Source organism: Euprymna scolopes, chromosome 45 (genome assembly GCF_053919585.1).
Source record: "Euprymna scolopes isolate OS-2025 chromosome 45, ASM5391958v1, whole genome shotgun sequence".
In the NCBI taxonomy this organism is placed as follows: Eukaryota; Metazoa; Mollusca; class Cephalopoda; order Sepiida; family Sepiolidae; genus Euprymna; species Euprymna scolopes.
This window is the reverse complement of record NC_136526.1, coordinates 63,521,298-63,548,151: the sequence shown is the minus strand read 5'-3', so window position 1 is coordinate 63,548,151 and position 26,854 is coordinate 63,521,298. Positions and strand designations below refer to the sequence as shown.

The window sequence follows — 26,854 nt, the reverse complement described above, 5'->3', positions numbered from 1 at the left end:
GAAGAGATGTTGCGAGCCTGTCTCTGTTTTATCATTATTTTCATGGCAAGTGCTCGTCTGAGCTCAAATCTATGGTCGCCCCTCGCCAAACTTTCACGAGAAACACTCGTCTAGCTGAAAACACTATCAATAATTTACCTCACTCTTTATCTGTGCCTAAACCTAAATTCCATGAAAAAAGTTTCTTTCTTAGAACTGCACGCTGTGCGAACTGTTTTCCGTTTGCCTGCTTTCCGGCTGACTATATGGTTGTCTTCAAGTCCAACGTAAACAAGTTCTTGATGAGCCGTTCCACTTAAGTTAACAAATTTACTGAATTTCCATCACTAACGATTACTATATATTGTCCAATTGACTACTATACACTTATTAACCCTTATCCTCGAGTGGCTTCTTGGCCTTGATAAGTGGTGATGCCTATGTAAAAAAAAAACAACAAAAAAATCTAATGGATGGATCAAAAGTTATGGGACAAAATGTGCCATTTTTGGGCATTTTTGACTTCTTTTGAGCCCCGGGAATTTTTGTAAAAAAAATTTTTTTTACTGTGCACATCTATTTAATGAAATACAATTTGTGGCAAAATTTCAGGAAAAACTAATGGACAGTTATCTGGGAATAGTCCGGACTAACGGATGCACGGACGCCACTGAAAACATAGGTCCCTCTCCGATAAATCCCAAAAGAAAAAAACAATATAATCTTTTTTCGGTATTTTCATTTTTTAATGTCTTGATTAAATTGTACAAGTTTTTTTTTTTTTTTACATGGAGTTCACCACTTATCAAGGCCCAATGGCCACTCAGGGATAAGGGTTATTGTGTGTACAGTAATCAAAGGGATAGTGTAGCAATAGTATTGGAGAATTGGTAAGGTGTCATTACTTAGTGGGGGGCGGTTCATCAGGAATTTGTTTGTGTTCGACTTGAAGTCATCCAGGTTGAAGTCGGGAGGGAAACAGGCAAGCGGAACAGAGTTCCACAGGCGTGCAGTTCTAAGAAAGAAGCTTTGTTCATGGTATCTACGTTTTGATTTAGGCAATATTTGAAAATACAAAGAACTTTAAGCATAAAACCTTTTTTTTTTTTCAAAGATTCAACATTAAATAATCCTAACTCAAAAATTGGTTGATATGCTGCAAAGCAAAAATAACCAATCAACCAGCTACACAAACTCGACTGTAGTTCAGGAGAGATGTATAAAAAAAAATGCAAGTTAAAAAAAAGGTTTTATTTACAGAAAGTTACAAAAGTTTGGGAATTAACAGAAAAATTTTACATAGGCAATTTTTCCAAATTCCTCAGACAAATTGAAAAGACAGCCGTATCATCTTGGATGATCTATGCAGAGGAATGCATCTTCTGTTCCTTTGTTTTTGATTGGCATATTTCACAGGTTTTCATTATCGTCATCAGCACCAACTAAGCCACGTTTCTGACTGGGGGTATATTTCTTATATTGCGAACAGCTCTCTCGGATTGCATTCTGAATTTTCTGTCTTTCATCTGAGATTTTCAAAGGAAAGAAAAAAGAAAAGAAAAATTATTAAAACAAACAAAAATAAAAATAAATAAAAAATTATAAAACCATACAAAAATAAAAATAAATAAAAAATATAAAAATTATAGAAACAAACAAATATAATTTTTTTTTTAATTATAAGATAAACAAAAATAAAATAAACAAAAAAGATAAAAAACTATAAAACAGACAAAAATAAAAAAATGTTTAAAAAATTATAAAAACAAACAAAAATAAATTGAAAAATCTTTTAATTATAAAAACAAACAGAAAAAAAATCAAAAAGGCATAAAAACAAACAAAAATAAAAAAGACATTTTTTTTAAATTATAAAAACAAATGAAAGTAAAAATAAATAAAAAGATAAAAAAATTATAAAAACAAACAAAAAAATATTTTTAAATGTGGCAATTTAATAACTTCAAACTTAAATGTAACCGAGAAAGTGGCAATGTACCTTAAATTAATGTAAAAGAAATTTAAAAAAAAAAACTAGCTGTACCCAGCCACATGTTGCTGTGGCTCAATGTATGCAAATGGACCCCCCCCGCACCAAAATAAAAACAGACAAAATTCATGTTTTAAGAAGGAATCAGTGTAGCAAATTGTTTTTCTTTTCATTATAGAAAAATATCTATATAAAGAAAATAGTTATTTTCATCTCCTATAGTTGTTGTTTCACAACAATCTGTGAATATGTAATAAAAGGCGGAATGAAAAGTAGGTAGAATTTGTTTTTTTGCGTTCGTGAGAGCAATTTATCATAGCGAGCCACATGGTAATACGAACACACGGACACAGAAAGACACAAAGGAAATAATAATCAGAGTGAGATAAGAGAGTGAGAGAGAAGGACAGTTGGAAAAATTATATACAGAAGGAAGGAAAGAGAGAGGTAACAAAATCAGAAAAAGAAATGTAAAAAGTGAGTGAGAGAGAGAAAGACAAAATAAAAACTGGTATAGTGTTGAAATGTTTGTTGTTTTTTCTTCAGCATAAAAAGAAATGTAAAAAGTGAGAGAGATAGAGCAAGTGAGAGAGAGAGAGTGTGTTGGGAAGAATATATAAAGAGAGAGAGAGAGAGAGAGAGAGGAAATAAAAACTGTTGTAGATAATGTTGATGACGTGAAATGTTTGTTGTTTTTTCTTCAGCATAAAAAGAACATTTCATTGCGAACAACATCTACACTCTCTCCCTCTGTATATATTCTTCCCTAAGTAAATGTATAAAAAAGATAAATAAAAAAGCGGCCCATTATAAAACAAAGTAAAAGAAAACAAAAAAATAACATCGTGTAAGCTGCTTCAAAACCGAAAAATGATCAACGGTTGTCGTACATATTTTTTTTCAGGGTTTATTTTTATCTTTTAGTAGATAGTGGCGTGTTGTTAATATGCGCATAGGTAAGTATAAGGTTATCAGTATTTAATTTTCTGTTTATCAGCGGTTATTATGTTTGTATTTGGTTTATTTTTTTTTAAACGATTGCCTCTTGTAGAGAGTACCACCATATTTAAAAAGTTCTGGAGCATTCATTTATGTATTAACAAGTAGATCCTGGAATAATTGAATTGTCAGCTCTCAGCCAATGAGAATGGGCGGTGTTTGAGAAAGGAGAATTTATTATTTTAGAATTGGGAAATGGAAAGATTATGTTATGTCTAGAAGTTTATGATCCAGTTATGAAGGGTTCAAGCACAATATCTGTAGAATGTGTATATTTCCTCCTGGTCTTGACTAAAGGTGGTAGAAGGACTTAATATTTAGGAGGAAAAATAGAAACTACTTCCTCTAAAGATGCTGTGATTGTGATGGTGTTGCTCCTAGGATGAAATGTAGGATTTTATTATAATGGCTAAATGTGTCTAAAATATCGTTCTAAAGTTACATAAGATAATAGCTAATAGTCTAGACATAATAAATTTGTATGTGGCATCTGTTGTTGCAAACCTATGGTACTTTGGTTCAGAGGGGAATTATATACGGAGATTAAGCTTCAGTTTTTTTAACGAATAAGTAATCTTGTTTATCTATACTCCTATGAATTTTCTTTTTTTTGTGTATTGATATTCATATTAAAAACCTTTTTTTCTATCTATTTCAAAAGAAAATATAACTTTGTTATATATGGGTCATGGAATTTCATTCAACCTGGATGTCTTCAAGTCCAACATAAACAAATTCCTGATGAAACGCCCCCTTAAGACACTTTATCAAATCTCAACACTAACATACTGTACACGCAATAACCCTTATCCGTGAGTGGCTTCCGGGCCTTGATAAGTGGTAACTACCTTGTAAAAAATTTTAGAAAAAAGTTTTTATGTTTCAAACTGTTTATATCTTCAAATATTTATTCATGGTGTTTGGCTTGGCTTAGTAAAAGACAATTGCTGTTTTTGTAAAAGATAATTGTTGTTTTTGTAAAAGAAAATTGCTGTTTTTGTAAAAGAAAATTGCTGTTTTTGTAAAAGAAAATTGCTGTTTTTGTAAAAGAAAATTGCTGTTTTTGTAAAAGATAATTGCTGTTTTTGTAAAAGATAATTGTTGTTTTTTACTTTGCAGAACATGATTGAATTTTGCAAAGGCAAAAAAAAAAAAACAAACAAAAAAACAAAACAAAAACAATAGTAGCAATGTTTGGTGCACTCGAGGCCAGAAAGCCAATGCTTTGATGTTAAATGTGTTATATTATAAACCTTTTTTCTAGAATTCAAATACACAACAACACATTTGGTGTAAGCAATAGTCCGTTTTTATTCCTTGTTGTTTCTCTGTTATGGTGGATAGAGAGAGGAGTGGGAGAGCGACAGAGAGACGTATATCGTGGCGTCCGCTCGGTTGACAATCAAATCCCAATCTTACAATCTTTTTTGTGTCCCTTTTTCCTATAAACTTAAAAAAAAACATCAAAAACATCAACATAAAGATTCCTTTAACTGCTACATTCTTTCTCAAACAATAACAAATTTTGTTTACATTCGTGAGAAATATTGAACCAATTCTGGTTTAGCTGTCATGTTCTCCACATTCCACCCGCAGACGCGTGCCACATTTTTATCCATATAAATTTTCATTACTAATGATTACTATATTTTCCAATTTCTACTGTACACTCTTTAACCCTTATCCTTGAGTGGCCTCTTGGCCTTGATAATGTGGTGATGCCTGTGTAAAAAAAAAAAAATAAAAAAAAATACATATATGTATATACATCTATACATACATATATATATATATATATACTAGTGTGTAATGTAGGATAATTGAATTGTTTATCTAATGTCGAATACAACAAATCGTTTTATTATCAAAAAAGAGAAAATAAAAAGCAAATAAAACAAATAAACAAACGGTCAGAAAATCGAAAGGGGGAGAAAAGAGTAAATAGAGAGAGAAGTATTTATTTATTTATTTATACAAAGCCCCCCCCCCCTCACAAATAAGCAATTAGTGCTATTGCTACTTGAATTTATACATAACTGCCATAATAAATCTTAAAGCTCTTAAGCGTAGTTTTATGTAAAATGAACGCAGTTGTCTCCCCATGGTAAACTGTACTTAAGTCAATGAAATAAGAAATCAATTATAAAATTACACTTTGTTAATTTCTATAGAATGGGAATGTCATGGCCTGGGGCTGCATGAGTGCTGCAGGTGTTGGGGTGTTACATTTTATTGAGAGAAACATGAACTCCAACATGTACTGTCAAATACTGCCGTAGAGCATGATTCCCTCCCTTCAGAAACTGGGTCGCAGAGCATTGTTCTGTCATGACAATGACCCAAAACACACATCCAAGACAACCACTGCTTTACTGAAGAGGCTGAGGGTAAAGGTGATGGACTGGCCAAGCATGTCTCCAGACTTGAACCTAAGAGAATATCTTAAAGCAGAAGGTGGAGATGCTCAAAGTCTCAAATATCCGCCAGCTCCGCGACGTCGTAAATGAAGAGTGGAAGAGCATTCCAGTAACTACATGTGAAGCTCTGGTAAACTCCATGCCCAGGAGAGTAAAGGCAGTTTTGGATAATGATGTATTAGTAGTAGTAGTCTTGGCTTTACTACAATTGTTCTTATGTTTGTCAACGGGTTAAACTTGTTTAGTTGTAAGAAAATAGCGACAGTATAGTTGTAATAAAGAATAGTTGCAAAACACCCCCACTCTTCCCATGTTAAATAATAATTTCGAAATAACGTTAATATTTCAGTGTGTAGGTCAAAAAGAAGTGATTTGTGTTTATTTGTTTATGTTGTTATGGGTTAAAGTTTATGTGCGCATGCGCAACCGGATGTCGTAAACCGGAAAGTGGGTTACATCATTCGTTACAAGGTCATTTGAGTTTTATAATTATATAGATTTAATCTTTGTAGTAAGTTATCACTTTCTATCCTCCTTTTTAATAAATAGGGTCGCCCGGTCACTGAAAACGCAATATAAAAAAAACAAAAAACTTAAAATATTATCACTTTTGAGCCGTACGTGAAACTAAAATATACCTCCTTGGTCTTCTGGCTAGGATCCAAGGGTAGTATCTGTTCTGTATAAAGATGATATAATGATATTGTGGGGTTTCTGTTTGCGCCAGGCGTCCATACAATGAAAATATGTCACAGACTCCGATAAGAATATTGGAGATAAACCGTAATAACGAGATATAGTCTGACACTACATTAACCAAATTACTTAGATAAATAATTTTACAGTTTCAACTTTTGTTTGGGCTACAATAATATTGCAGGGTATCCATTCACGCTGAATATCCACAGAATGTCCAGCAGCAATATATTATATATGAAGAAGGACGTAGAGGAATTTCCACAGTTTCTGCTAGTATTAATTAATCAAAAACCTATAACCTTGTTCTGTTCAAGATTAAGGCCAAAAGACATCTATCTTTGCAATAATCATATTTTATTCCTGTTAGCTCCTTACATCAAGTGGCTTCATCCCTTGTCTGGAGCAATTAAAAAAAACAGTTCAAAAGTAACTCAAAACACACACAGGTCGTCTACATTAGGGGAGATGCACAAAAACTTTTACCTTTTGTTTTGCAAAGTGCCAATAATGGTGGCAAGGATTGTTTGTGATGTTTTATCAAGAATTTTTCAGTAGACTTTATCGTACCTGCAAGAATAAAAAAAACGTTAAATATTGAAAATTATTCTGTAACGCTGTTATTACTTTTAAAATGAAACAAACGTTGTATTTAGAGACTCGCAAATAAAATTAAATTTTGACACAAACTTCTGACAGAAAAAGTTATTTCATTTGGTTTGTTTTTCACACACAAGTCATCGACATGTATTTACATCACGACACAATATGTCCTCTCCTTTCACTTTCCTGTCATTAATTGGCCACACCCTTTCTTGTTGTCTACAACCTCTCTCTCTCACAGACGTGATGTTGCTAGTCTCAGTCTTTTCTCTAAATACTGTTATGACATGTGTTCTTCAGAATTGTCTGATCTATTCCCCCCTTTTATTCAGCTCGTTTGACTTGTCGGTCTCCACCAATTCCTTATTTTAATATCTTGTTGTAATACGGCTTCTTATTTCATTAGCTTCCCAAAGAATATAATTGTTATTTATTTCGTCTGACTTTAGGCCATAGTCGAGCCAGCCTTTTTCTGTTGTCTGAGACATCGTTTTGATCCCGTGCAGTTCTAGGAGGTCGTCCCTCCTAGGCTTTACCTTCTCGCTCTTTAAGAAGGAGTTTATTGCTAAACACTACATCCTTACCGAAAAATGCAGATGAGGCTGTCTACTATTTTTTTTGCAGTACTCTTCCTCTAGGGCACTAGCTTTTTAAATCTCACTATCTCGACCTTGTGTCACATCTTTCGTGGAAAGGAGATGAACATGGAGAATCACTGGTCTTAGCATTCGATATTATGTATTTTACATAATTTTTACTCCTAATAAAAATTGATTTGACCCTAACCCTTTCTTTTTCTCCACAACCTCTCTCACAGACGTGATGTTGCTAGTCTCAGTCTTTTCTATAAATACTATTATTGCATGTGTTCTTCAGAATTGTCTGATCTATTCCTCTCTTTTATTCAGCTCGTTTGACTTGTCGGTCTCCAATTCCCTATTTTAATATCTTGTTGTAATACGGCTTCTTATTTCATTAGCTTCTCAAAGAATATAACTGTTATTTATTTCGTTTGTCTTGAAGCGCAAATCGCCGACATATTAACAATACGACACAGTATGTTCTCATTTTCTTTCTACAATCCGATATTGTTACAGTAATTCACTCTAGGACCCGCACGTCATCTGGCTCGTTTTTGAAGGAGTAGTAGTAGGAGGTTCACATGTGTGTCAAGCATATCTTCCAAATTGCCACATGTTATTTTTTTCCTGTTTCTTCTCTTCTTTTTCCCTTTAATCTAGATACATATATATGCATTTCATTCTGTGACATCACGCTCATGTCATGGCTTAAAATATTGACACAATATTAACTTGCCACATGAGTCGTCAATATCCATATGGTGTCCTCCTACTTTTGACCTTGATTTTTTTTCAAGATTAAGCTCAATAGATATCTTTCCTCTTTGCAATAATCATCTTTCATTCTTAACTCCTTACATTAAGTGGCTTTACGCCATGTCTGGAGTGATTTCCATTAAAAAAATATAACAGTAAATAAAACAATCACCATATATGACTGGTTGGCACCACATCATTTTATGTTACAAAAATTATTTCAATGTGACCATACCATCAAAGGGTCCTGTTCTGCACACATCCCCCTATACTGTCTAGATTGTCTTTGAGACTCCCTGAGAGTCGTTAATATGCATACGTATTCTGGCTTGGTTATTTAATGACGGAGCGACTACATTACAATTCCGTATAATCATTGATGACAATTTGTTTTTTCAAAATTCTATCGTTTGAAAAAAAAAATCAATATTTTGCAAATAGAAATAAAATAAAATATTTAAATAATCCTAAATTTCCTTCAATCTTATTTTTAAATTAAATAAATCTGACTCCTCCAAACTACCACTAATCTATATAATTATAAAATTCTGTGGACGGTGCGCACTTGTTTGAATCTTGTCTTCGATGAATGAATGATTCCAACTTTTTAAAAACGGTATGACACGTGAATTTATATAAAGATTTAAATAGAATGTGCGGAAATTTTTCGAGAGCTCTTTCGGCTATCATCTTGTCAGGAGAAATTGATAGCATACAAAACAATATTAGTGGCGAAATTAAAGAGCACCACGGGGGAATTTGGATGTGTCAAAAATAAGGAAAAAAAAAACGCTTAAAAAAAAGATTTAATCTGAAATTACTGTATTTAAAAGCGACTGAAACTAAAACATGGCACATCGAGGAGAAAAAAAAAAAAAGGAGGGTGGTGGTGGAGAGAAACGGGTAAAAGTTCCTCAAAGAGAAATAATGTTTTTGTAGTCTCCTTTTGCCGGCATAAAGAAGGTTTTCGAACCGCAATAGAGACAGACTAAAAAATCTTTAAATTGTTTTTGGAGCCTGCTCTGTGTAACACCTCGAACCATTCTATTTTATATTTATCAGCACAGCATGGATTGTCAACCAAATGCTGACCAATAGCTACGGAAGGAGGGAGACTACCGGATCCTAACCTCCCCTGCCAGCCCCCCCTCCCCCCGTTGTGCCAAGTTTTAGTTGCTTTTAAACGCAGTAATTTCAGATTAAATCTTTTTTTTAATCGTTTTTTTCTTCTTATTTCTGGCACATCCAAAATCCTCCGTAGCGCTCTTTAATTTCGCCAATAATATTGTTTTGTATGCTATCGATTTTCTCCTGACGAGATGATAGCCGGAAGAGCTCTCGAGAAATTTCTGCACATTCTATTTAAATCGTTATATAAATTTTGTACCTCTAAACATTTATATATATATATATATATATATATAACTTATGGGTCGCAAGTAGCCACAACGGAGAACAGTTTAAACATGTATTACATGAAAAACGGAAAGGTTACAAACGAAAAGTGTAGGTAATTTTCACCGAGCATTCAATGTCTGAAATCAATGTGCTATTTATTGTTGATTGTTTTCATTATGTTGTACGATCTGCAAATGGCGATCACACGTCACCTTTGACCCTTCTAGTAATCGAACATACAACCTTCCCAATAATCAATCCCATCAATTGACAGCCTTCTGATAATGAACAACCGGGCACATGTCTACAACGGGACCCCTCTACATATATATATATATATATATATATATATATATATATATATATATATATATATATATATATATATGAAATTTATTTATACAAACATTGATGGCTACGTATGTGCATACATGTTTCTGTAATCACTCGCGTTGGGGGATTACGTCTTTAGGCCAAGAATTATCGTCGAGAACAAAGTTTTTATAACAAAATAATTTTTTTTATATAAATTTCGAAAATTTTGAGCTGATCTTAGAAAGAAACTTACCTCCAATATGCAAAGCTCGGAAAGAAACATCTTGAGAAGCAATTTGCTTTATAAAACATACGGCACTCTGCACGAGATGGTGTTGGCCAAAACGCGTTCGGATCATTACTATGCTTGATTGTTGGCGATACAATTTAACTGGAAGACAAAATTACAAAAAAAAAAAAAAAAAAAAAAAAAAAAAAGGTTCTTTATTTAGAATTCAACTTAATTAAAAAAAAAAAAATAACAAAAAAAATACAGAAAAAATCTTTCATATACATTCTCGTCACAGAATGAAGATGTCATATTCTAAAAATCATGTAATTTTCTTTTTTTACTCGTGTTCACCCCAGATAACGCATATCGTCACTTAGACGTAAGGGGATACTAATTGGGACCACGCTTAAGAAAGATTAACAAGATGTTGATTTATGTTACATTTAAACTTCTGCATATCAGTACAGTCTGGGAAGCATGTAGCAGGAAGGGAATTCCAAAGTCTAGCTGTTCAAGAAAAGAAACTATTAGAGTAGAAAGCTTTCTGCCATTCCGGTAGAGACCTCGACAGTGAAGGGGTGTGATTTTGTTGCTAAGCGGGTTTGTTGGGGATATGTACGTTGAGGGGCACAAGTGCAATGAGTTCATCAGAGCACACTCCATTAAAATATTTGTAAAACAGGCTCAGGGATGCAATATTGTGGCGATGGGACAGGGGTTGGAGCTTAGTTGACAAAGTGGGATTTATTAGATTGCAGACCCTTTTTTGGACCCTATTTAAGAGTGAGAGACTAGTGGCAAATGCACCAGCTCAGATGTGGCAACAATACTCCATGCATGGGCGAATGGTGGACTTGTAGAGGTACAGGATACTCTCAGGTGTGAGTAGTTTTCTAGCTTGATAAAGGGAACCCACCTTCCTTGCAGCAGCCTTCGCAATGTCCTCAATGTATTTATTCAAATTAACCAAGTAGTTTTATTTTTAACTAAAAAAGAAAAAATTTTATGAGTAACTGACAAGTAACTGCCTCACCTACCATTTTGAAAAAAAACAAAGGAGATAACTCAACAATAATTCATAACTACTAGATTATTGTTCCTATTTACAATGCCTCCCCATGGGACAGAGTTAAACACCACGGTTGTTTTTTAACGTGGAGAAAAGGAACAAAAATAAAAAGTGTCACAGTCGTGAAGGATTTCACTGACAGAAAACAAGAAATTGAAGTGCAGCATCTGAAGAACAGATACTACACTTTGATCTTGTCCCGAAGGCCAAGTATGTTGATCAATTAGATTATTGTTGTAATACCAACAAATTCAGATTGTTTAAAAATGATTTTCTTTATAAAAATAAAACTATTTGCCCAAATTTATGTGATTTTTGGAACATGACAATTCCATTATGAAACAAGTAGGTTTTTTTTTTTAATTTTTTTATAAAGGGGTCATTACTTATCAAGCCCTGAATGCCACTCGAGGATAAGGGTTAAAGAGTGTACAATAGTCAATGGTACAATATCGTAGTGATCATTAGTAGTGTAAATTTGGTAAATTGGATTACTTAAGCAGAACAGCTCATCAAGAACTTGTTTACGTTGGACTTGAAGACAGCCATATTGTAGTTGGCTGGAAAGCAGGCAAACGGAATAGAATTCCACAGGCGTGCAGTTCCAAGAAAGCAGTTTTGTTCATGGAATCTATGTTTAGGTTTAGGCATAGATAAAGAGCGGGGGAATTTATTGATAGTGGTTTCAGCTAGACGAGTGTTTTTTTTTTGTGAAAGTCAGGCAAGAGGAGGGCATATACTGAAGCTCAGACGAGCACTTGCCATGAAAATAATGATAAAACAGAGAAAGGCTCGCAATGTCTCTTGTGGGAAAGAGGATGCAGGGAAGAGAAAAGGACATCCCCCTCACTAAGCTACGAAGTCTATTTTGAATTCTGTCAAGGGAAAGACAGTTTGCGTTGAGCAGCTCCTGCCCAGATGTGGCAACAATACTCCATCCATCATGCATCATAAAGATTTCTCTATAGTTTTTTTTTTTAATTAGGTTGAATTCTAAATGCTCCCCCCCCCTACTGCATATATTTCTTGTAGAGAATCACGTTATGGAGGAGAGGAAGGCACAGTGAGGTGAGTAGAGAAGATGGACGGATAAGCATATTTACTTATGACTTGGAGCCCTTTGTTTATTGATACGATCGGAAGCATGGAGTAGGCTAGTGCATCTACCATCAGTCTCGCCTTCGTAAACAAAGTTAAAAAAAGAATTTTAAATCTAATAGGTCCTGTACTATCATCCAAGCTCCAACCTCGGTCTCATCACCCATCCTCCAAACTGCTTGACTTAGCATTCACCCCCCCCCCCCCCCAAAAAAAAAACAACAACAAAAAACAAAAAAACAATTTTGAACAAAACAAAAATAAAAAATAATTGTAAATGAAAAAAAAAAAAAAATTATTTTTTGCCTCTTGGAACCTTTAAAAAAACATTTGAGAGACAAAAAAAAAAAAAAAAAAAAAAAAGAAGACAATTTGTTTGTAAAGAAAAGAAGCCTAAAAACGTTCGTTTGCTAAACATTATCGAAAACGAAAACAAAAACATGCAAAAAAAAAAAAATGGTTATAATACCCCCAATCCCCTCGCATAAAAAAACATGTTTGCCGCGAAACATTAAATGGATAGTGGATAAGCAGATATTTACTTATATGATTTGTCAGTACTTGTACAGTTTAATCAAGGCATTAAAAAATGAAAATATAAAAAAAAAGGTTATATTGCACGTATCCGTTATGGAATGAAGTTCTCAAAACAAAACAAAAAAATTTCACTTTATTTCATCAAGTGGTTTTTACATCGAAAAAACAATTTGTTATGATACCGAGCAAAAGGTTCGATTTTTAGGAAGAAAAGCTAGTAATAAAGATGGGGAGGGAGTGTCGGCACTTTAAATTGAGTTATCTCCCCATGGCATGTTGAAAAAATTCCAAGATGTTTATCTTCAACGAGCTGTCATAAAAACGTGTTTTTCTGCTGTAAAAAAAAAAAAAAAAAAAAAAAAAAAAAAAAAAAAAAAAAAAAAGAAGAAAACTACTTGATGAAATTAAATGAAATTTTTTTTCTAGGTATCTTCGTTTCATAACGGATACGTACACTATAACCTTTTTTTTTTTCTCGATATTTTCATTTTTTAATGTCTTGATTAAACTGTACAAGTACCCTTTATTTGTTAATATGATCAGAAGCCTGGAGTACTGTTGCCACATGCAGGCTGGTGCATCCTCACAGACAAAGTTAAAAAAAGAGTCTCAAAGGTCTCGTACTATCGTCCAACACTCCAATCTCTGTCCTATCACTGCAATGTTGAAACCCATCATCGAAACTCCTTGACTTAGCATTCAAAAACTAAGAAAAAATAAACAATTGTGAACAAAACAAAAATAAAAAATACTTAAAAATAAAAAAAATTTTTTTTGCTTCTTGGAACCTTTCAAAAACATTTGAAAGACAAAAAAAAAAAAAAATAGAAATTTTTATTATTTAATTAATTGAAATTCATTATTGAGATGAGTATTATTTATTCATTTATTTATTTATTGCGGACTATCGTACTCATCTTTTATTTGTTTCACAACGTTTCGGCCAACTATTCCTCTGGCCTTCGTCAAGTGGTTACCGCGACGGTATACGAGTTAGGAGTTTCATGCAGTTAGGAGATTCAGAGTTCCTATCCCATTGCGGTAATCACCTGACGAAGACAAGAGAAATAGTTGGCCGAAACGTCGTGACACAACAACTTAAAGATCTAGAAATTTTTTTCAAAAACGAAAATGAAATGAAAAAAAAAAAAAAAAAAAAAAAAAATGGTTATAGTACCCCCCCCCACTGCATAAAAAATATTTGCCATGAAAAAAATTAAATGAATAATAAAACAAAATTATGGTCGTTGTTTCTTAAAAAAAAGTTTTTTCTACAATTTTCGTTTATTTTTACTATTTCTTTCTGTTTTGTACTATTGTTAAGATTTGATCATCGGCGACACTTGACACAATCTAGCGGCTGATGTCATCTTCCAGATAAAGCCAAGTGGACGCTTAAATAGATCCGGTCCAAAATCTGCACAAATACCCAAAATCGTTTGAAAAGTACGTACCTCTCAGACTTTGGCAGAGAACGGCCATTCCATAGTCGCCATGTGCTTCTTCGATGGCATTCCGAACAGCTGAAAGAATCTGGTCATATTCAAAGTGATGATGTCCAGGGATCAACTCATATAAAAGGTATCTAAGGAAAGAAAATTAAAACCGTTGAACAGTTCGTTAACCCTGCGTTAGTGACGTGGATGTTCCGAACATGGTTTGTACCCTGGGGTGTTTATACATCTCAATACAAAAATATTGTAAAATATAATTATCCTGCTCGTTCAGGATATATATCTACAGTGCCTGTTGAACAGCTTGAATCACTTGTATTTTGTTAAAATAGATCATAAAACTAAGAAAAAATTAAGATATTACATTAGCTAAGCTCATAGTTACAAAACTAAAAGAGTAATAAATTGCAAATAAAATAATAATCCCATTAAAATAATAATCCCATTAAAATAATAATCCCATTAAAATAATAATCCCATTAAAATAATAATCCCATTAAAATTTATGATAAAGAAAATACCAAAACATTAATTCCATATTAAATATTACAGAATAGGCTAATGATACATAATATGTGTTTATATCTACAAATTTTTATTCCTACTGGAAAAAATACAAAAATATATGAATCATAAAATCATCTACGTTAATCAGCTGGAATGACTAGACACCCCAGAATGACAATGCGACGTCTACCTCCAAGGAAAACTGAGATACAACTGCGCTATACCTTCACTAAGTTAGAAGAGTACTGTTTCTATTTTTATTTTTACCATACTTATTTTTTGATGTAATTTTTACCATTGTTAATTTTATTTTTTACCATAATATTTTTTGATGTAATTTTGACCATTGTTAATTTTATTTTTTACCATAATATTTTTTGATGTAATTTTGACCATTGTTAATTTTATTTTTTACCATATATTTTTTGATGTAATTTTGACCATTGTTAATTTTATTTTTTACCATAATATTTTTTGATGTAATTTTGACCATTGTTAATTTTATTTTTTACCATAATATTTTTTGATGTAATTTTGACCATTGTTAATTTTATTTTTTACCATATATTTTTTGATGCAAATTTTACCATTGTTAATTTTATTTTTTACCATAATATTTTTTGATGCAAATTTTACCATTGTTAATTTTATTTTTTACCATAATATTTTTTGATGTAATTTTGACCATTGTTAATTTTATTTTTTACCATAATATTTTTTATGTATTTTTTACCATTGTTAATTTTATTTTTTACCATACTTATTTTTTGATGTAATTTTGACCATTGTTAATTTCATTTTTTACCATAATATTTTTTGATGTAATTTTGACCATTGTTAATTTTATTTTTTACCATAATATTTTTTGATGTAATTTTGACCATTGTTAATTTTATTTTTTACCATATATTTTTTGATGCAAATTTTACCATTGTTAATTTTATTTTTTACCATAATATTTTTTGATGCAAATTTTACCATTGTTAATTTTATTTTTTACCATAATATTTTTTGATGTAATTTTGACCATTGTTAATTTTATTTTTTACCATAATATTTTTTATGTATTTTTTACCATTGTTAATTTTATTTTTTACCATACTTATTTTTTTATGTAATTTTTACCATTGTTAATTTTATTTTTTACCATAATATTTTTTGATGCAAATTTTACCATTGTTAATTTTATTTTTTACCATACTTATTTTTTTATGTAATTTTGACCATTGTTAATTTTATTTTTTACCATACTTATTTTTTTTATGTAATTTTTACCATTGTTAATTTTATTTTTTACCATACTTATTTTTTTATGTAATTTTTACCATTGTTAATTTTATTTTTTACCATACTTATTTTTTTATGTAATTTTTACCATTGTTAATTTTATTTTTTACCATACTTATTTTTTGATGTAATTTTTACCATTGTTAATTTTATTTTTTACCATACTTATTTTTTGATGTAATTTTTACCATTGTTAATTTTATTTTTTACCATACTTATTTTTTTATGTAATTTTTACCATTGTTAATTTTATTTTTTACCATAATATTTTTTTATGTAATTTTTACCATTGCTAATTTTATTTTTTACCATAATATTTTTTGATGTAATTTTTACCATTGCTAATTTTATTTTTTACCATAATATTTTTGATGTAATTTTGACCATTGTTAATTTTATTTTTTACCATAATATTTTTTGATGTAATTTTGACAATTGTTAATTTTATTTTTTACCATACTTTTTTTATGCAAATTTTACCATTGTTAATTTTATTTTTTACCATAATATTTTTTGATGTAATTTTTACCATTGCTAATTTTATTTTTTACCATAATATTTTTGATGTAATTTTGACCATTGTTAATTTTATTTTTTACCATAATATTTTTTGATGTAATTTTGACAATTGTTAATTTTATTTTTTACCATACTTTTTTTATGCAAATTTTACCATTGTTAATTTTATTTTTTACCATAATATTTTTTGATGTAATTTTGACAATTGCTAATTTTATTTTTTACCATACTTTTTTTTGATGTAATTTTGACAATTGCTAATTTTATTTTTTACCATACTTATTTTTTGATGTAATTTTGACCATTGTTAATTTCATTTTTTACCATACTCATTTTTGATGTAATTTTGACAATTGTTAATTTTATTTTTTACCATACTTTTTTTTATGCAAATTTTACCATTGTTAATTTTATTTTTTACCATACTTATTTTTTGATGTAATTTTGACCATTGTTAATTTCATTTTTTACCATACTCATTTTTGATGTAATTTTGACAATTGTTAATTTTATTTTTTACCATACTTTTTTTTATGCAAATTTTACCATTGTTAATTTTATTTTTTACCATAATATTTTTTGATGTAATTTTTACCATTGTTAATTTTATTTTTTACCATACTCATTTTTGATGTAATTTTGACAATTGCTAATTTTATTTTTTACCATACTTTTTTTTGATGTAATTTTGACAATTGTTAATTTTATTTTTTACCATGCTTTTTTTTATGTAATTTTGACAATTGCTAATTTCATTTTTTACCATACTTATTTTTTGATGTAATTTTGACAATTGCTAATTTTATTTTTTACCATACTTTTTTTATGCAAATTTTACCATTGTTAATTTTATTTTTTACCATAATATTTTTTGATGTAATTTTTACCATTACTAATTTTATTTTTTACCATACTTATTTTTTGATGTAATTTTTACCATTGTTAATTTTATTTTTTACCATACTTATTTTTTGATGTAATTTTTACCATTGTTAATTTTATTTTTTACCATAATATTTTTTGATGTAATTTTGACCATTGTTAATTTTATTTTTTACCATAATATTTTTTGATGTAATTTTTACCATTACTAATTTTATTTTTTACCATACTTATTTTTTGATGTAATTTTTACCATTGTTAATTTTATTTTTTACCATACTTATTTTTTGATGTAATTTTTACCATTGTTAATTTTATTTTTTACCATAATATTTTTTGATGTAATTTTGACCATTGTTAATTTTATTTTTTACCATAATATTTTTTGATGTAATTTTTACCATTACTAATTTTATTTTTTACCATACTTATTTTTTATGTAATTTTTACCATTGTTAATTTTATTTTTTACCATAATATTTTTTGATGTAATTTTTACCATTGTTAATTTTATTTTTTACCATAATATTTTTTGATGTAATTTTGACCATTGTTAATTTTATTTTTTACCATACTTATTTTTGATGTAATTTTTACCATTGTTAATTTTATTTTTTACCATACTTATTTTTTGATGTAATTTTTACCATTACTAATTTTATTTTTTACCATACTTATTTTTTGATGTAATTTTTACCATTGTTAATTTTATTTTTTACCATACTTATTTTTTGATGTAATTTTTACCATCACTAATTTTATTTTTTACCATACTTATTTTTTGATGTAATTTTTACCATTGTTAATTTTATTTTTTACCATACTTTTTTTTATGTAATTTTGACAATTGTTAATTTTATTTTTTACCATACTTATTTTTTGATGTAATTTTTACCATTGTTAATTTTATTTTTTACCATAATATTTTTTGATGTAATTTTTACCATTGTTAATTTTATTTTTTACCATACTTATTTTTTGATGGAATTTTTACCATTGTTAATTTTATTTTTTACCATACTTATTTTTTGATGGAATTTTTACCATTGTTAATTTTATTTTTTACCATACTTATTTTTTGATGTAATTTTGACCATTGTTAATTTTATTTTTTACCATACTTATTTTTGATGTAATTTTGACCATTGTTAATTTTATTTTTTACCATACTTATTTTTGATGTAATTTTTACCATTGCTAATTTTATTTTTTACCATACTTATTTTTTTATGTAATTTTTACCATTGTTAATTTCATTTTTTACCATACTTATTTTTTGATGTAATTTTTACCATTGTTAATTTCATTTTTTACCATACTTATTTTTTGATGTAATTTTTACCATTGTTAATTTTATTTTTTACCATACTTATTTTTTGATGTAATTTTTACCATTGTTAATTTTATTTTTTACCATAATATTTTTTGATGTAATTTTTACCATTGTTAATTTTATTTTTTACCATAATATTTTTTGATGTAATTTTGACCATTGCTAATTTTATTTTTTACCATACTTATTTTTGATGTAATTTTTACCATTGTTAATTTTATTTTTTACCATACTTATTTTTTGATGTAATTTTTACCATTGCTAATTTTATTTTTTACCATACTTATTTTTGATGTAATTTTGACCATTGTTAATTTTATTTTTTACCATACTTATTTTTTGATGTAATTTTTACCATTGTTAATTTTATTTTTTACCATACTTATTTTTTGATGTAATTTTTACCATTGCTAATTTTATTTTTTAACATACTTATTTTTGATGTAATTTTGACCATTGTTAATTTTATTTTTTACCATACTTATTTTTTGATGTAATTTTTACCATTGTTAATTTTATTTTTTACCATACTTATTTTTGATGTAATTTTTACCATTGTTAATTTTATTTTTTACCATACTTATTTTTTGATGTAATTTTTACCATTGTTAATTTCATTTTTTACCATACTTATTTTTTGATTTAATTTTTACCATTGTTAATTTCATTTTTTACCATACTTATTTTTTGATGTAATTTTTACCATTGTTAATTTTATTTTTTACCATACTTATTTTTTGATGTAATTTTTACCATTGCTAATTTTATTTTTTACCATAATATTTTTTGATGTAATTTTGACCATTGCTAATTTTATTTTTTACCATACTTATTTTTGATGTAATTTTTACCATTGTTAATTTTATTTTTTACCATACTTATTTTTTGATGTAATTTTTACCATTGCTAATTTTATTTTTTACCATACTTATTTTGGATGTAATTTTGACCATTGTTAATTTTATTTTTTACCATACTTATTTTTTGATGTAATTTTTACCATTGTTAATTTTATTTTTTACCATACTTATTTTTTGATGTAATTTTTACCATTGCTAATTTTATTTTTTACCATACTTATTTTTGATGTAATTTTGACCATTGTTAATTTTATTTTTTACCATACTTATTTTTTGATGTAATTTTTACCATTGTTAATTTTATTTTTTACCATACTTATTTTTTGATGTAATTTTTACCATTGTTAATTTTATTTTTTACCATACTTATTTTTGATGTAATTTTTACCATTGTTAATTTTATTTTTTACCATACTTATTTTTTGATGTAATTTTTACCATTGTTAATTTTATTTTTTACCATAATTATTTTTTGATGTAATTTTTACCATTGTTAATTTCATTTTTTACCATACTTATTTTTTGATGTAATTTTTACCATTGTTAATTTTATTTTTTACCATACTTATTTTTTGATGTAATTTTTACCATTGTTAATTTTATTTTTTACCATAATATTTTTTGATGTAATTTTTACCATTGTTAATTTTATTTTTTACCATACTTATTTTTTGATGTAATTTTTACCATTGTTAATTTCATTTTTTACCATACTTATTTTTTGATGTAATTTTTACCATTGTTAATTTCATTTTTTACCATACTTATTTTTTGATGTAATTTTTACCATTGTTAATTTTATTTTTTACCATACTTATTTTTTGATGTAATTTTTACCATTGTTAATTTTATTTTTTACCATAATATTTTTTGATGTAATTTTTACCATTGTTAATTTTATTTTTTACCATACTTATTTTTTGATGTAATTTTTACCATTGTTAATTTCATTTTTTACCATAATATTTTTTGATGTAATTTTGACCATTGCTAATTTTATTTTTTACCATACTTATTTTTGATGTAATTTTCACCATTGCTAATTTTATTTTTTACCATACTTATTTTTTGATGTAATTTTTACCATTGTTAATTTAATTTTTTACCATAATATTTTTTGATGTAATTTTTACCATTGTTAATTTTATTTTTTACCATACTTATTTTTTGATGTAATTCTTACCATTGCTAATTTTATTTTTTACCATACTTATTTTTGATGTAATTTTTACCATTGTTAATTTTATTTTTTACCATACTTATTTTTTGATGTAATTTTTACCATTGTTAATTTCATTTTTTACCATAATATTTTTTGATGTAATTTTGACCATTGCTAATTTTATTTTTTACCATACTTATTTTTGATGTAATTTTTACCATTGTTAATTTTATTTTTTACCATACTTATTTTTGATGTAATTTTTACCATTGTTAATTTTTATTTTTTACCATACTTATTTTTTGATGTAATTTTTACCATTGTTAATTTTTATTTTTTACCATACTTATTTTTTGATGTAATTTTTACCATTGTTAATTTTATTTTTTACCATACTTATTTTTTGATGTAATTTTTACCATTGTTAATTTTTATTTTTTACCATACTTATTTTTTGATGTAATTTTTACCATTACTAATTTTATTTTTTACCATAATATTTTTTTATGTATTTTTTACCATTGCTAACTTTATTTTTTATCATACTTTTTTTTATGCAAATTTTGACCATTGTTAATTTTATTTTTTACCATACTTATTTTTGATGTAATTTTGAACATTGTTAATTTTATTTTTTACCATAATATTTTTTGATGTAATTTTGACAATTGTTAATTTTATTTTTTACCATACTTATTTTTTGATGTAATTTTGACAATTGTTAATTTTATTTTTTACCATACTTATTTTTTGATGTAGTTTTTACCATTGTTAATTTTATTTTTTACCATAATATTTTTGATGTAATTTTGACAATTGTTAATTTTATTTTTTACCATACTTATTTTTGATGTAATTTTGACCATTGTTAATTTTATTTTTTACCATACTTATTTTTGATGTAATTTTGACAATTGTTAATTTTATTTTTTACCATACTTATTTTTTGATGTAGTTTTTACCATTGTTAATTTTATTTTTTACCATAATATTTTTTGATGTAATTTTGACAATTGTTAATTTTATTTTTTACCATACTTATTTTTGATGTAATTTTGACAATTGTTAATTTTATTTTTTACCATACTTATTTTTTGATGTAGTTTTTACCATTGTTAATTTTATTTTTTACCATAATATTTTTTGATGTAATTTTGACAATTGTTAATTTTATTTTTTACCATACTTATTTTTTGATGTAATTTTGACCATTGTTAATTTTATTTTTTACCATACTTATTTTTGATGTAATTTTGACCATTGTTAATTTTATTTTTTACCATACTTATTTTTGATGTAATTTTGACCATTGTTAATTTTATTTTTTACCATACTTATTTTTGATGTAATTTTGACCATTGTTAATTTTATTTTTTACCATACTTATTTTTGATGTAATTTTGACCATTGTTAATTTTATGGGGAGGGATAACAATATCTACAATAATAGCAAAGAAATATTCATTTTTAACCAATCCTAGATTTCGATTTCAGTTTTTGGCACATAAAATGCATTACAACTAAACTTTGAGTTCTCTAACGTCTTTTCTTTTTATGAATACATGACATTTTTAAACAATCACAGCATATTTACTGCAGATTATTTGGAAACCATTCATTTTTGGAGATTTTCAATAGCATATTCAGATTCCTTGCACAAAAATACACTTATATGGCAGATTTCATTGCTTGGTCTTGTGTTTTAACAAAGATATAGCATTTTTACTGAAAAAGTAGTGCAAAAAATGTGACAAAACGCATATGGTCTTAAAAAGGGGAAAATATCCAAACACGCAGGGCATAAAAATAGTCATAACTTCTTTGATTTTAATTGGATTTTAAAAATTTAAAAAGATTCTTTCTTAGCTTATCAAGCTCTTTCTATATATACCAATATTAAAATATTTGAAGCCCTTTAAATTTTTTCATGTGTATTGCTAAATTATTGAAGGAAACAAGCTTAGTTTTGGCAGCTTCCACTACAGATTGGAGGTCTTCCTCTAGTGTTTCTGCCATTTCCTTAGATATGTGTTCATTTGTTTTCCCCTCATGCCGGTTATAGAGTGTGGTGTCATCAGCAAATATACCCATCTCAGAGACAATTTTATCAAGGAGGTCATTTATGAATATTAGGAATAATAAAGGTCCAAAGATTGGACCCTTAGGGTACTCCCGTTTTTATATCATATTGTTTAGATGTACGACCATCAAGGACAACCTGGATTCCTCTCTTATTTAAGAAGGATTTAATGTTAAGTATTTGTCCAGTGATACCATATGATTTGATTTTCCTGAGAAGACCATCGTGACATACCCTCCTAAAAGCTTTAGATATATCTTGAGCTACTGCTCTACCCTCCCTTACTTTGTCCAGTAAATGGTATATATGTTCAGAGATTACAGTTAGGATATCTGCTGTAGAATGGGCTTGTCTAAATCCATATTGTTGGCCGGTCAGAAGTTTAGCAGCTGTAAGGTGATGGACTAGAGCTTGGTTAATTAAGGACTCAAATATTTTGGTGAAAAGGGGGAGGGGGCTAATGGGGCGATTACTTAATGGGTCAGTTCTTTCGCCAGAATTCTTGAAAGGTTGGTTTTTTTTTTACACAGTGATCACCACTTATCAAGGCCCGGAAGCCACTCAGGGATAAGTGTTATTGCACAGCCGGGATGAGATCGGGTCCATATGCTTTCGAGGTGTCTAGGTTTTTTTATGATACTGTGCACCTGAGAAGGGGTGATTTTCAGATCATCTAGTGTGGCGTCTGTCCACAAAGGAAAGTCAGGGAGGGAGTGGTTTGCTGTTTCCAATGTGGAGTTTCAGGCAAACTGACTGGCAAGCAGGTTCTATTCTATACTTGAACCTTACAATTTAATAACATTATTTAGAAAGCCATGGGGAGAGGAAGGTGTTTTGTACCTATTCTGTACTTTAACCATAAAATTTAATAAAAACAGATATAATAAAACTTTAATTAAACTTGAAAATACTATTTTAAAATAAAGTGTGGATCAATAAGTGACCAAAACATTATTGTGGTATTATTATACAAACACCGTGACAGGGTTAGGGTTAGGATTAGGGTTAGGGTTAGGGTTTAGGGTTAGGTTTAGGGTTAGGGTTAGGGGTTAGGGTTAGGGTTAGGGTTAGGGTTAGGGGTTAGGGTTAGGGTTAATTCGCTGTCACGGTGTTTGTATAGTTTTACCAACATTGTTGCATCGAGCGTCCTAAATTATGAGATGAAAAAAATGAACGAATCTCTTAGTAAAAGAGAGTTATCTCCCTCTGCATAGTGACCGATTGTAAAACAGCGGCCAAAATTGGTGCTTGTTAAGATATAGTCGACAAATAGATTAAAAAAAAAAAAAATCGTTTTAAACAAAAATAATATCATGTACTTAATTGTCATGTCGAAAATAGTAATATATCCAAAAATTACGAAAATTCATCGAGTAGAACATCTTTTGTGTTTTTTTTAGTAAAAAGAAATTTATCGCTATTGACAACAAATATTGCAGTCATAACACAAGTAATCTAAAATATTCGGGGTTTGTATTACCGTACACATAGCAGTATCAGAATTTTTGTAGGAATTTTTGACACCCCTAACACGAAACTGCGAATACAATATAAAAAAACTCGTAATTTCTCTGTTAAAAGTGGGTTGTTTATTTTCTTTATGGATTATACTTCCAAAATAAACTATTACAGTTGTTTTAAAAGTAATAGAAATATTTTTTTTAAAAACAGTAATGAATTTTCCGAACTCAATATTTTTCAATTTTTAAATTTTTCTATTGATTCTATTTTTACGATATTTTCAGTGTCAATGTGAAATTTTATGTTCTTTCCAATAAATCGAATATAATATTTTAGACAAACGTTTTTTTTTTAAATTCACGCCCCCCCCCATTTTTAAGTGTCTATTAAAAAGTAAATAATTAATTTAGTCACCGAAAAGTAAATAATTAATTTACTCACAAATTGAAGAGAAAATGTCAATACATAATATATTCAAATTTAAAACAAACAAAAAAAAAATGTACTGTTTTTTAGAAATTTACCTGTAAAGTCCGAAGTTTAAAACCTTTAAAAAAAAAAAACACGTTTTTTAATGAAACCTTGGCCCTTGCTCCTTTAATTGAAAAAAAAAAAATTAGGGCTTGAATTGCATTTTTCGAGGAGTTATAAGCTTGGAAAGATGGGGTGGAATTAGTACACATAGATTCGAAAAAGTTGTCAAAAAACAAATATATAACAAATAAATGTCATCAAAAGAAAGAAGTTACTTTTCTACCAAACTGGATATATTTTTCGTGTTTTTATTCAATGTAACATGTTTATTCAGCTCGAAAAACATACAGTGTTTACCGATGTATTGGAAAATTCAAAATGGCACCCAACTCTCTCTTTAACACGGTAAGTTTGGGAAAAGGTGTTATAAATAATAAACTAGACAAGATACTATTAAAAACCACCGAATATATATCAACCTATGTCACGGTAACATATATTGAGCGAGTTTCTAACAGTATTTTATCTAGTTTTATATTTATAGCACCTTGTCCCAAACTTACCGTGTTAAAGAGAGAGTTGGGCGCCATTTTGAATTTTCCAATACATCGGTAAACACAGTATGTTTTTCGAGCTGAATAAACATGTTACATTAAATAAAAACACTGAAAACATATCCAGTTAGGTAGAAAAGTAACTTATCTTACCCTTGATTTCTACGACATTTTTTTTAGTTTTTAGATTTTTGAGCGATTATCCAGACTCCAAAAATATGGCATTCTCGTTTTTTTTTTTTGTTCTCGGGTAACACTCGATACTTGTGTTTCGAACTGAATAAACGTTTTAAAATAAGTGAAAACATACATATTTCCTTATTCAAGCATGGTCAACGTAAATAGAAGGCCGTTTTATTTAAGTCACTTAACCAGAATAAAGTACCTATTTACTATGCCTCCCCACGGGACAGAGTTAGACACCAGGGTCGTTTTTTAACGTGGAGAAAAGGTACAAAAATAAAAATTGTCTCAGTCGTGAAGGATTTCTCCTCCACTAAAAGAGAACGAGAAATGGAAGTGCTGCAGCATCTGAAGAACAGATACTACACTTTGATCTTGGCCAAAAGGTTAAAACTTGTGATAATAAAATAATAAAAATAACCAATTTACCTTTTCTTGAATCTCATACTTCGCAAACACAAAACACGTGTTGTTTATTGGAACTCTTCTATGAAAAAAAAGACGAAGTTGTTATCATGACCAAAATCGTACACAGGCCTCAGCCGAATGTCATTAAACATGATCATTTCGTTTTTTTTTTTTAACGTAAAATCTCGTCTCGATTAATTGCAATAATTACACTGCATTGCAAAGGTGCAGAATAGTTAACAGTCAACGACAAAATAGCAACAAATGACTTATTTAAAACACAGTAGAATTTAATTATTCACCGACTTGTATATATTTAACATGCTGAAACTGTTTTTATTTATTTTTTTTATTTATGATTTCGTCCAAAACTAAAGGAGGAAGGAAGTATTTTTTTGACGGAGTCTCTCTACCAAAAATCAAATAATTATCCAATCAATACGAAATTTTCACAGATTATTACGCGAAGAATGAACTTTATAATGGTATATTTCTTTTTTATAATTGATATTTATATATATGCTTTTTTAAAGCCTACAATCCCCCCTTCTTTAATTGTGGGTACAAATATTCTAAAAATAATCAGTCAAAACTGAGCAAAATATATTGTATTGTGGGGAGGGTGAGGATTGTATATAAAAACAACAACAACAGCAACAAAAAGTGGCGCACGTATCAGATTTTAAGGTTGAAAATCCAAATTTTAAATGTGGTTTATTTTGCATCTTTTTTTTTTCATAGGGGTCACCACTTATCAAGGCCAGGAGGCCACTCGAGGATAAGGGTTTAGAGTGTACACTAGAAATTGGACAATATAATAATTGTTAGTAATGGAAATTCGGTAAATTTGTTAACTTAAGTGGAACGGCTCATCAAGAACTTGTTTACGTTGGACTTGAAGACAATCATATTGTAGTTAGCTGGAAAGCAGGAAAATGGAAGACAATTCCATAGGGGTGCAGTTCCAAGAAAGAAGCTTTGTTCATGGAATCTATGTTTAGGTTTAGGCACAGATAAAAA

At 28.6% G+C, this 26,854-nt stretch overlaps 1 protein-coding gene across 1 annotated transcript; it reads right to left on the bottom strand.

The window, feature by feature from the left end:
* Nucleotides 1-1,209: 1,209 nt before the first annotated feature.
* Nucleotides 1,210-25,980, bottom strand: LOC145269841 (ribonuclease P/MRP protein subunit POP5-like). The gene is made up of 5 exons (XM_080125558.1): nucleotides 25,856-25,980; nucleotides 14,125-14,255; nucleotides 9,988-10,125; nucleotides 6,568-6,651; nucleotides 1,210-1,505 (listed from the first exon to the last, which is right to left on the bottom strand). Exons 1-5 carry the CDS (start codon nucleotides 25,870-25,872, stop codon nucleotides 1,390-1,392), a joined length of 486 nt encoding a protein of 161 aa, XP_079981684.1. The 5' UTR covers nucleotides 25,873-25,980; the 3' UTR covers nucleotides 1,210-1,389.
* Between the last annotated feature and the right edge of the window lie 874 nt (nucleotides 25,981-26,854).

Excerpts from the sequence above, each read along its gene's own strand:
- LOC145269841 (XM_080125558.1), bottom strand. Across the intron at positions 10,126-14,124 it reads TCTCTGCCAAAGTCTGAGAG|TTAAATTGTATCGCCAACAA; the intron begins GTACGTACTTTT and ends TTTGTCTTCCAG. Across the intron at positions 6,652-9,987 it reads CCGAGCTTTGCATATTGGAG|GTACGATAAAGTCTACTGAA; the intron begins GTAAGTTTCTTT and ends TTATTCTTGCAG.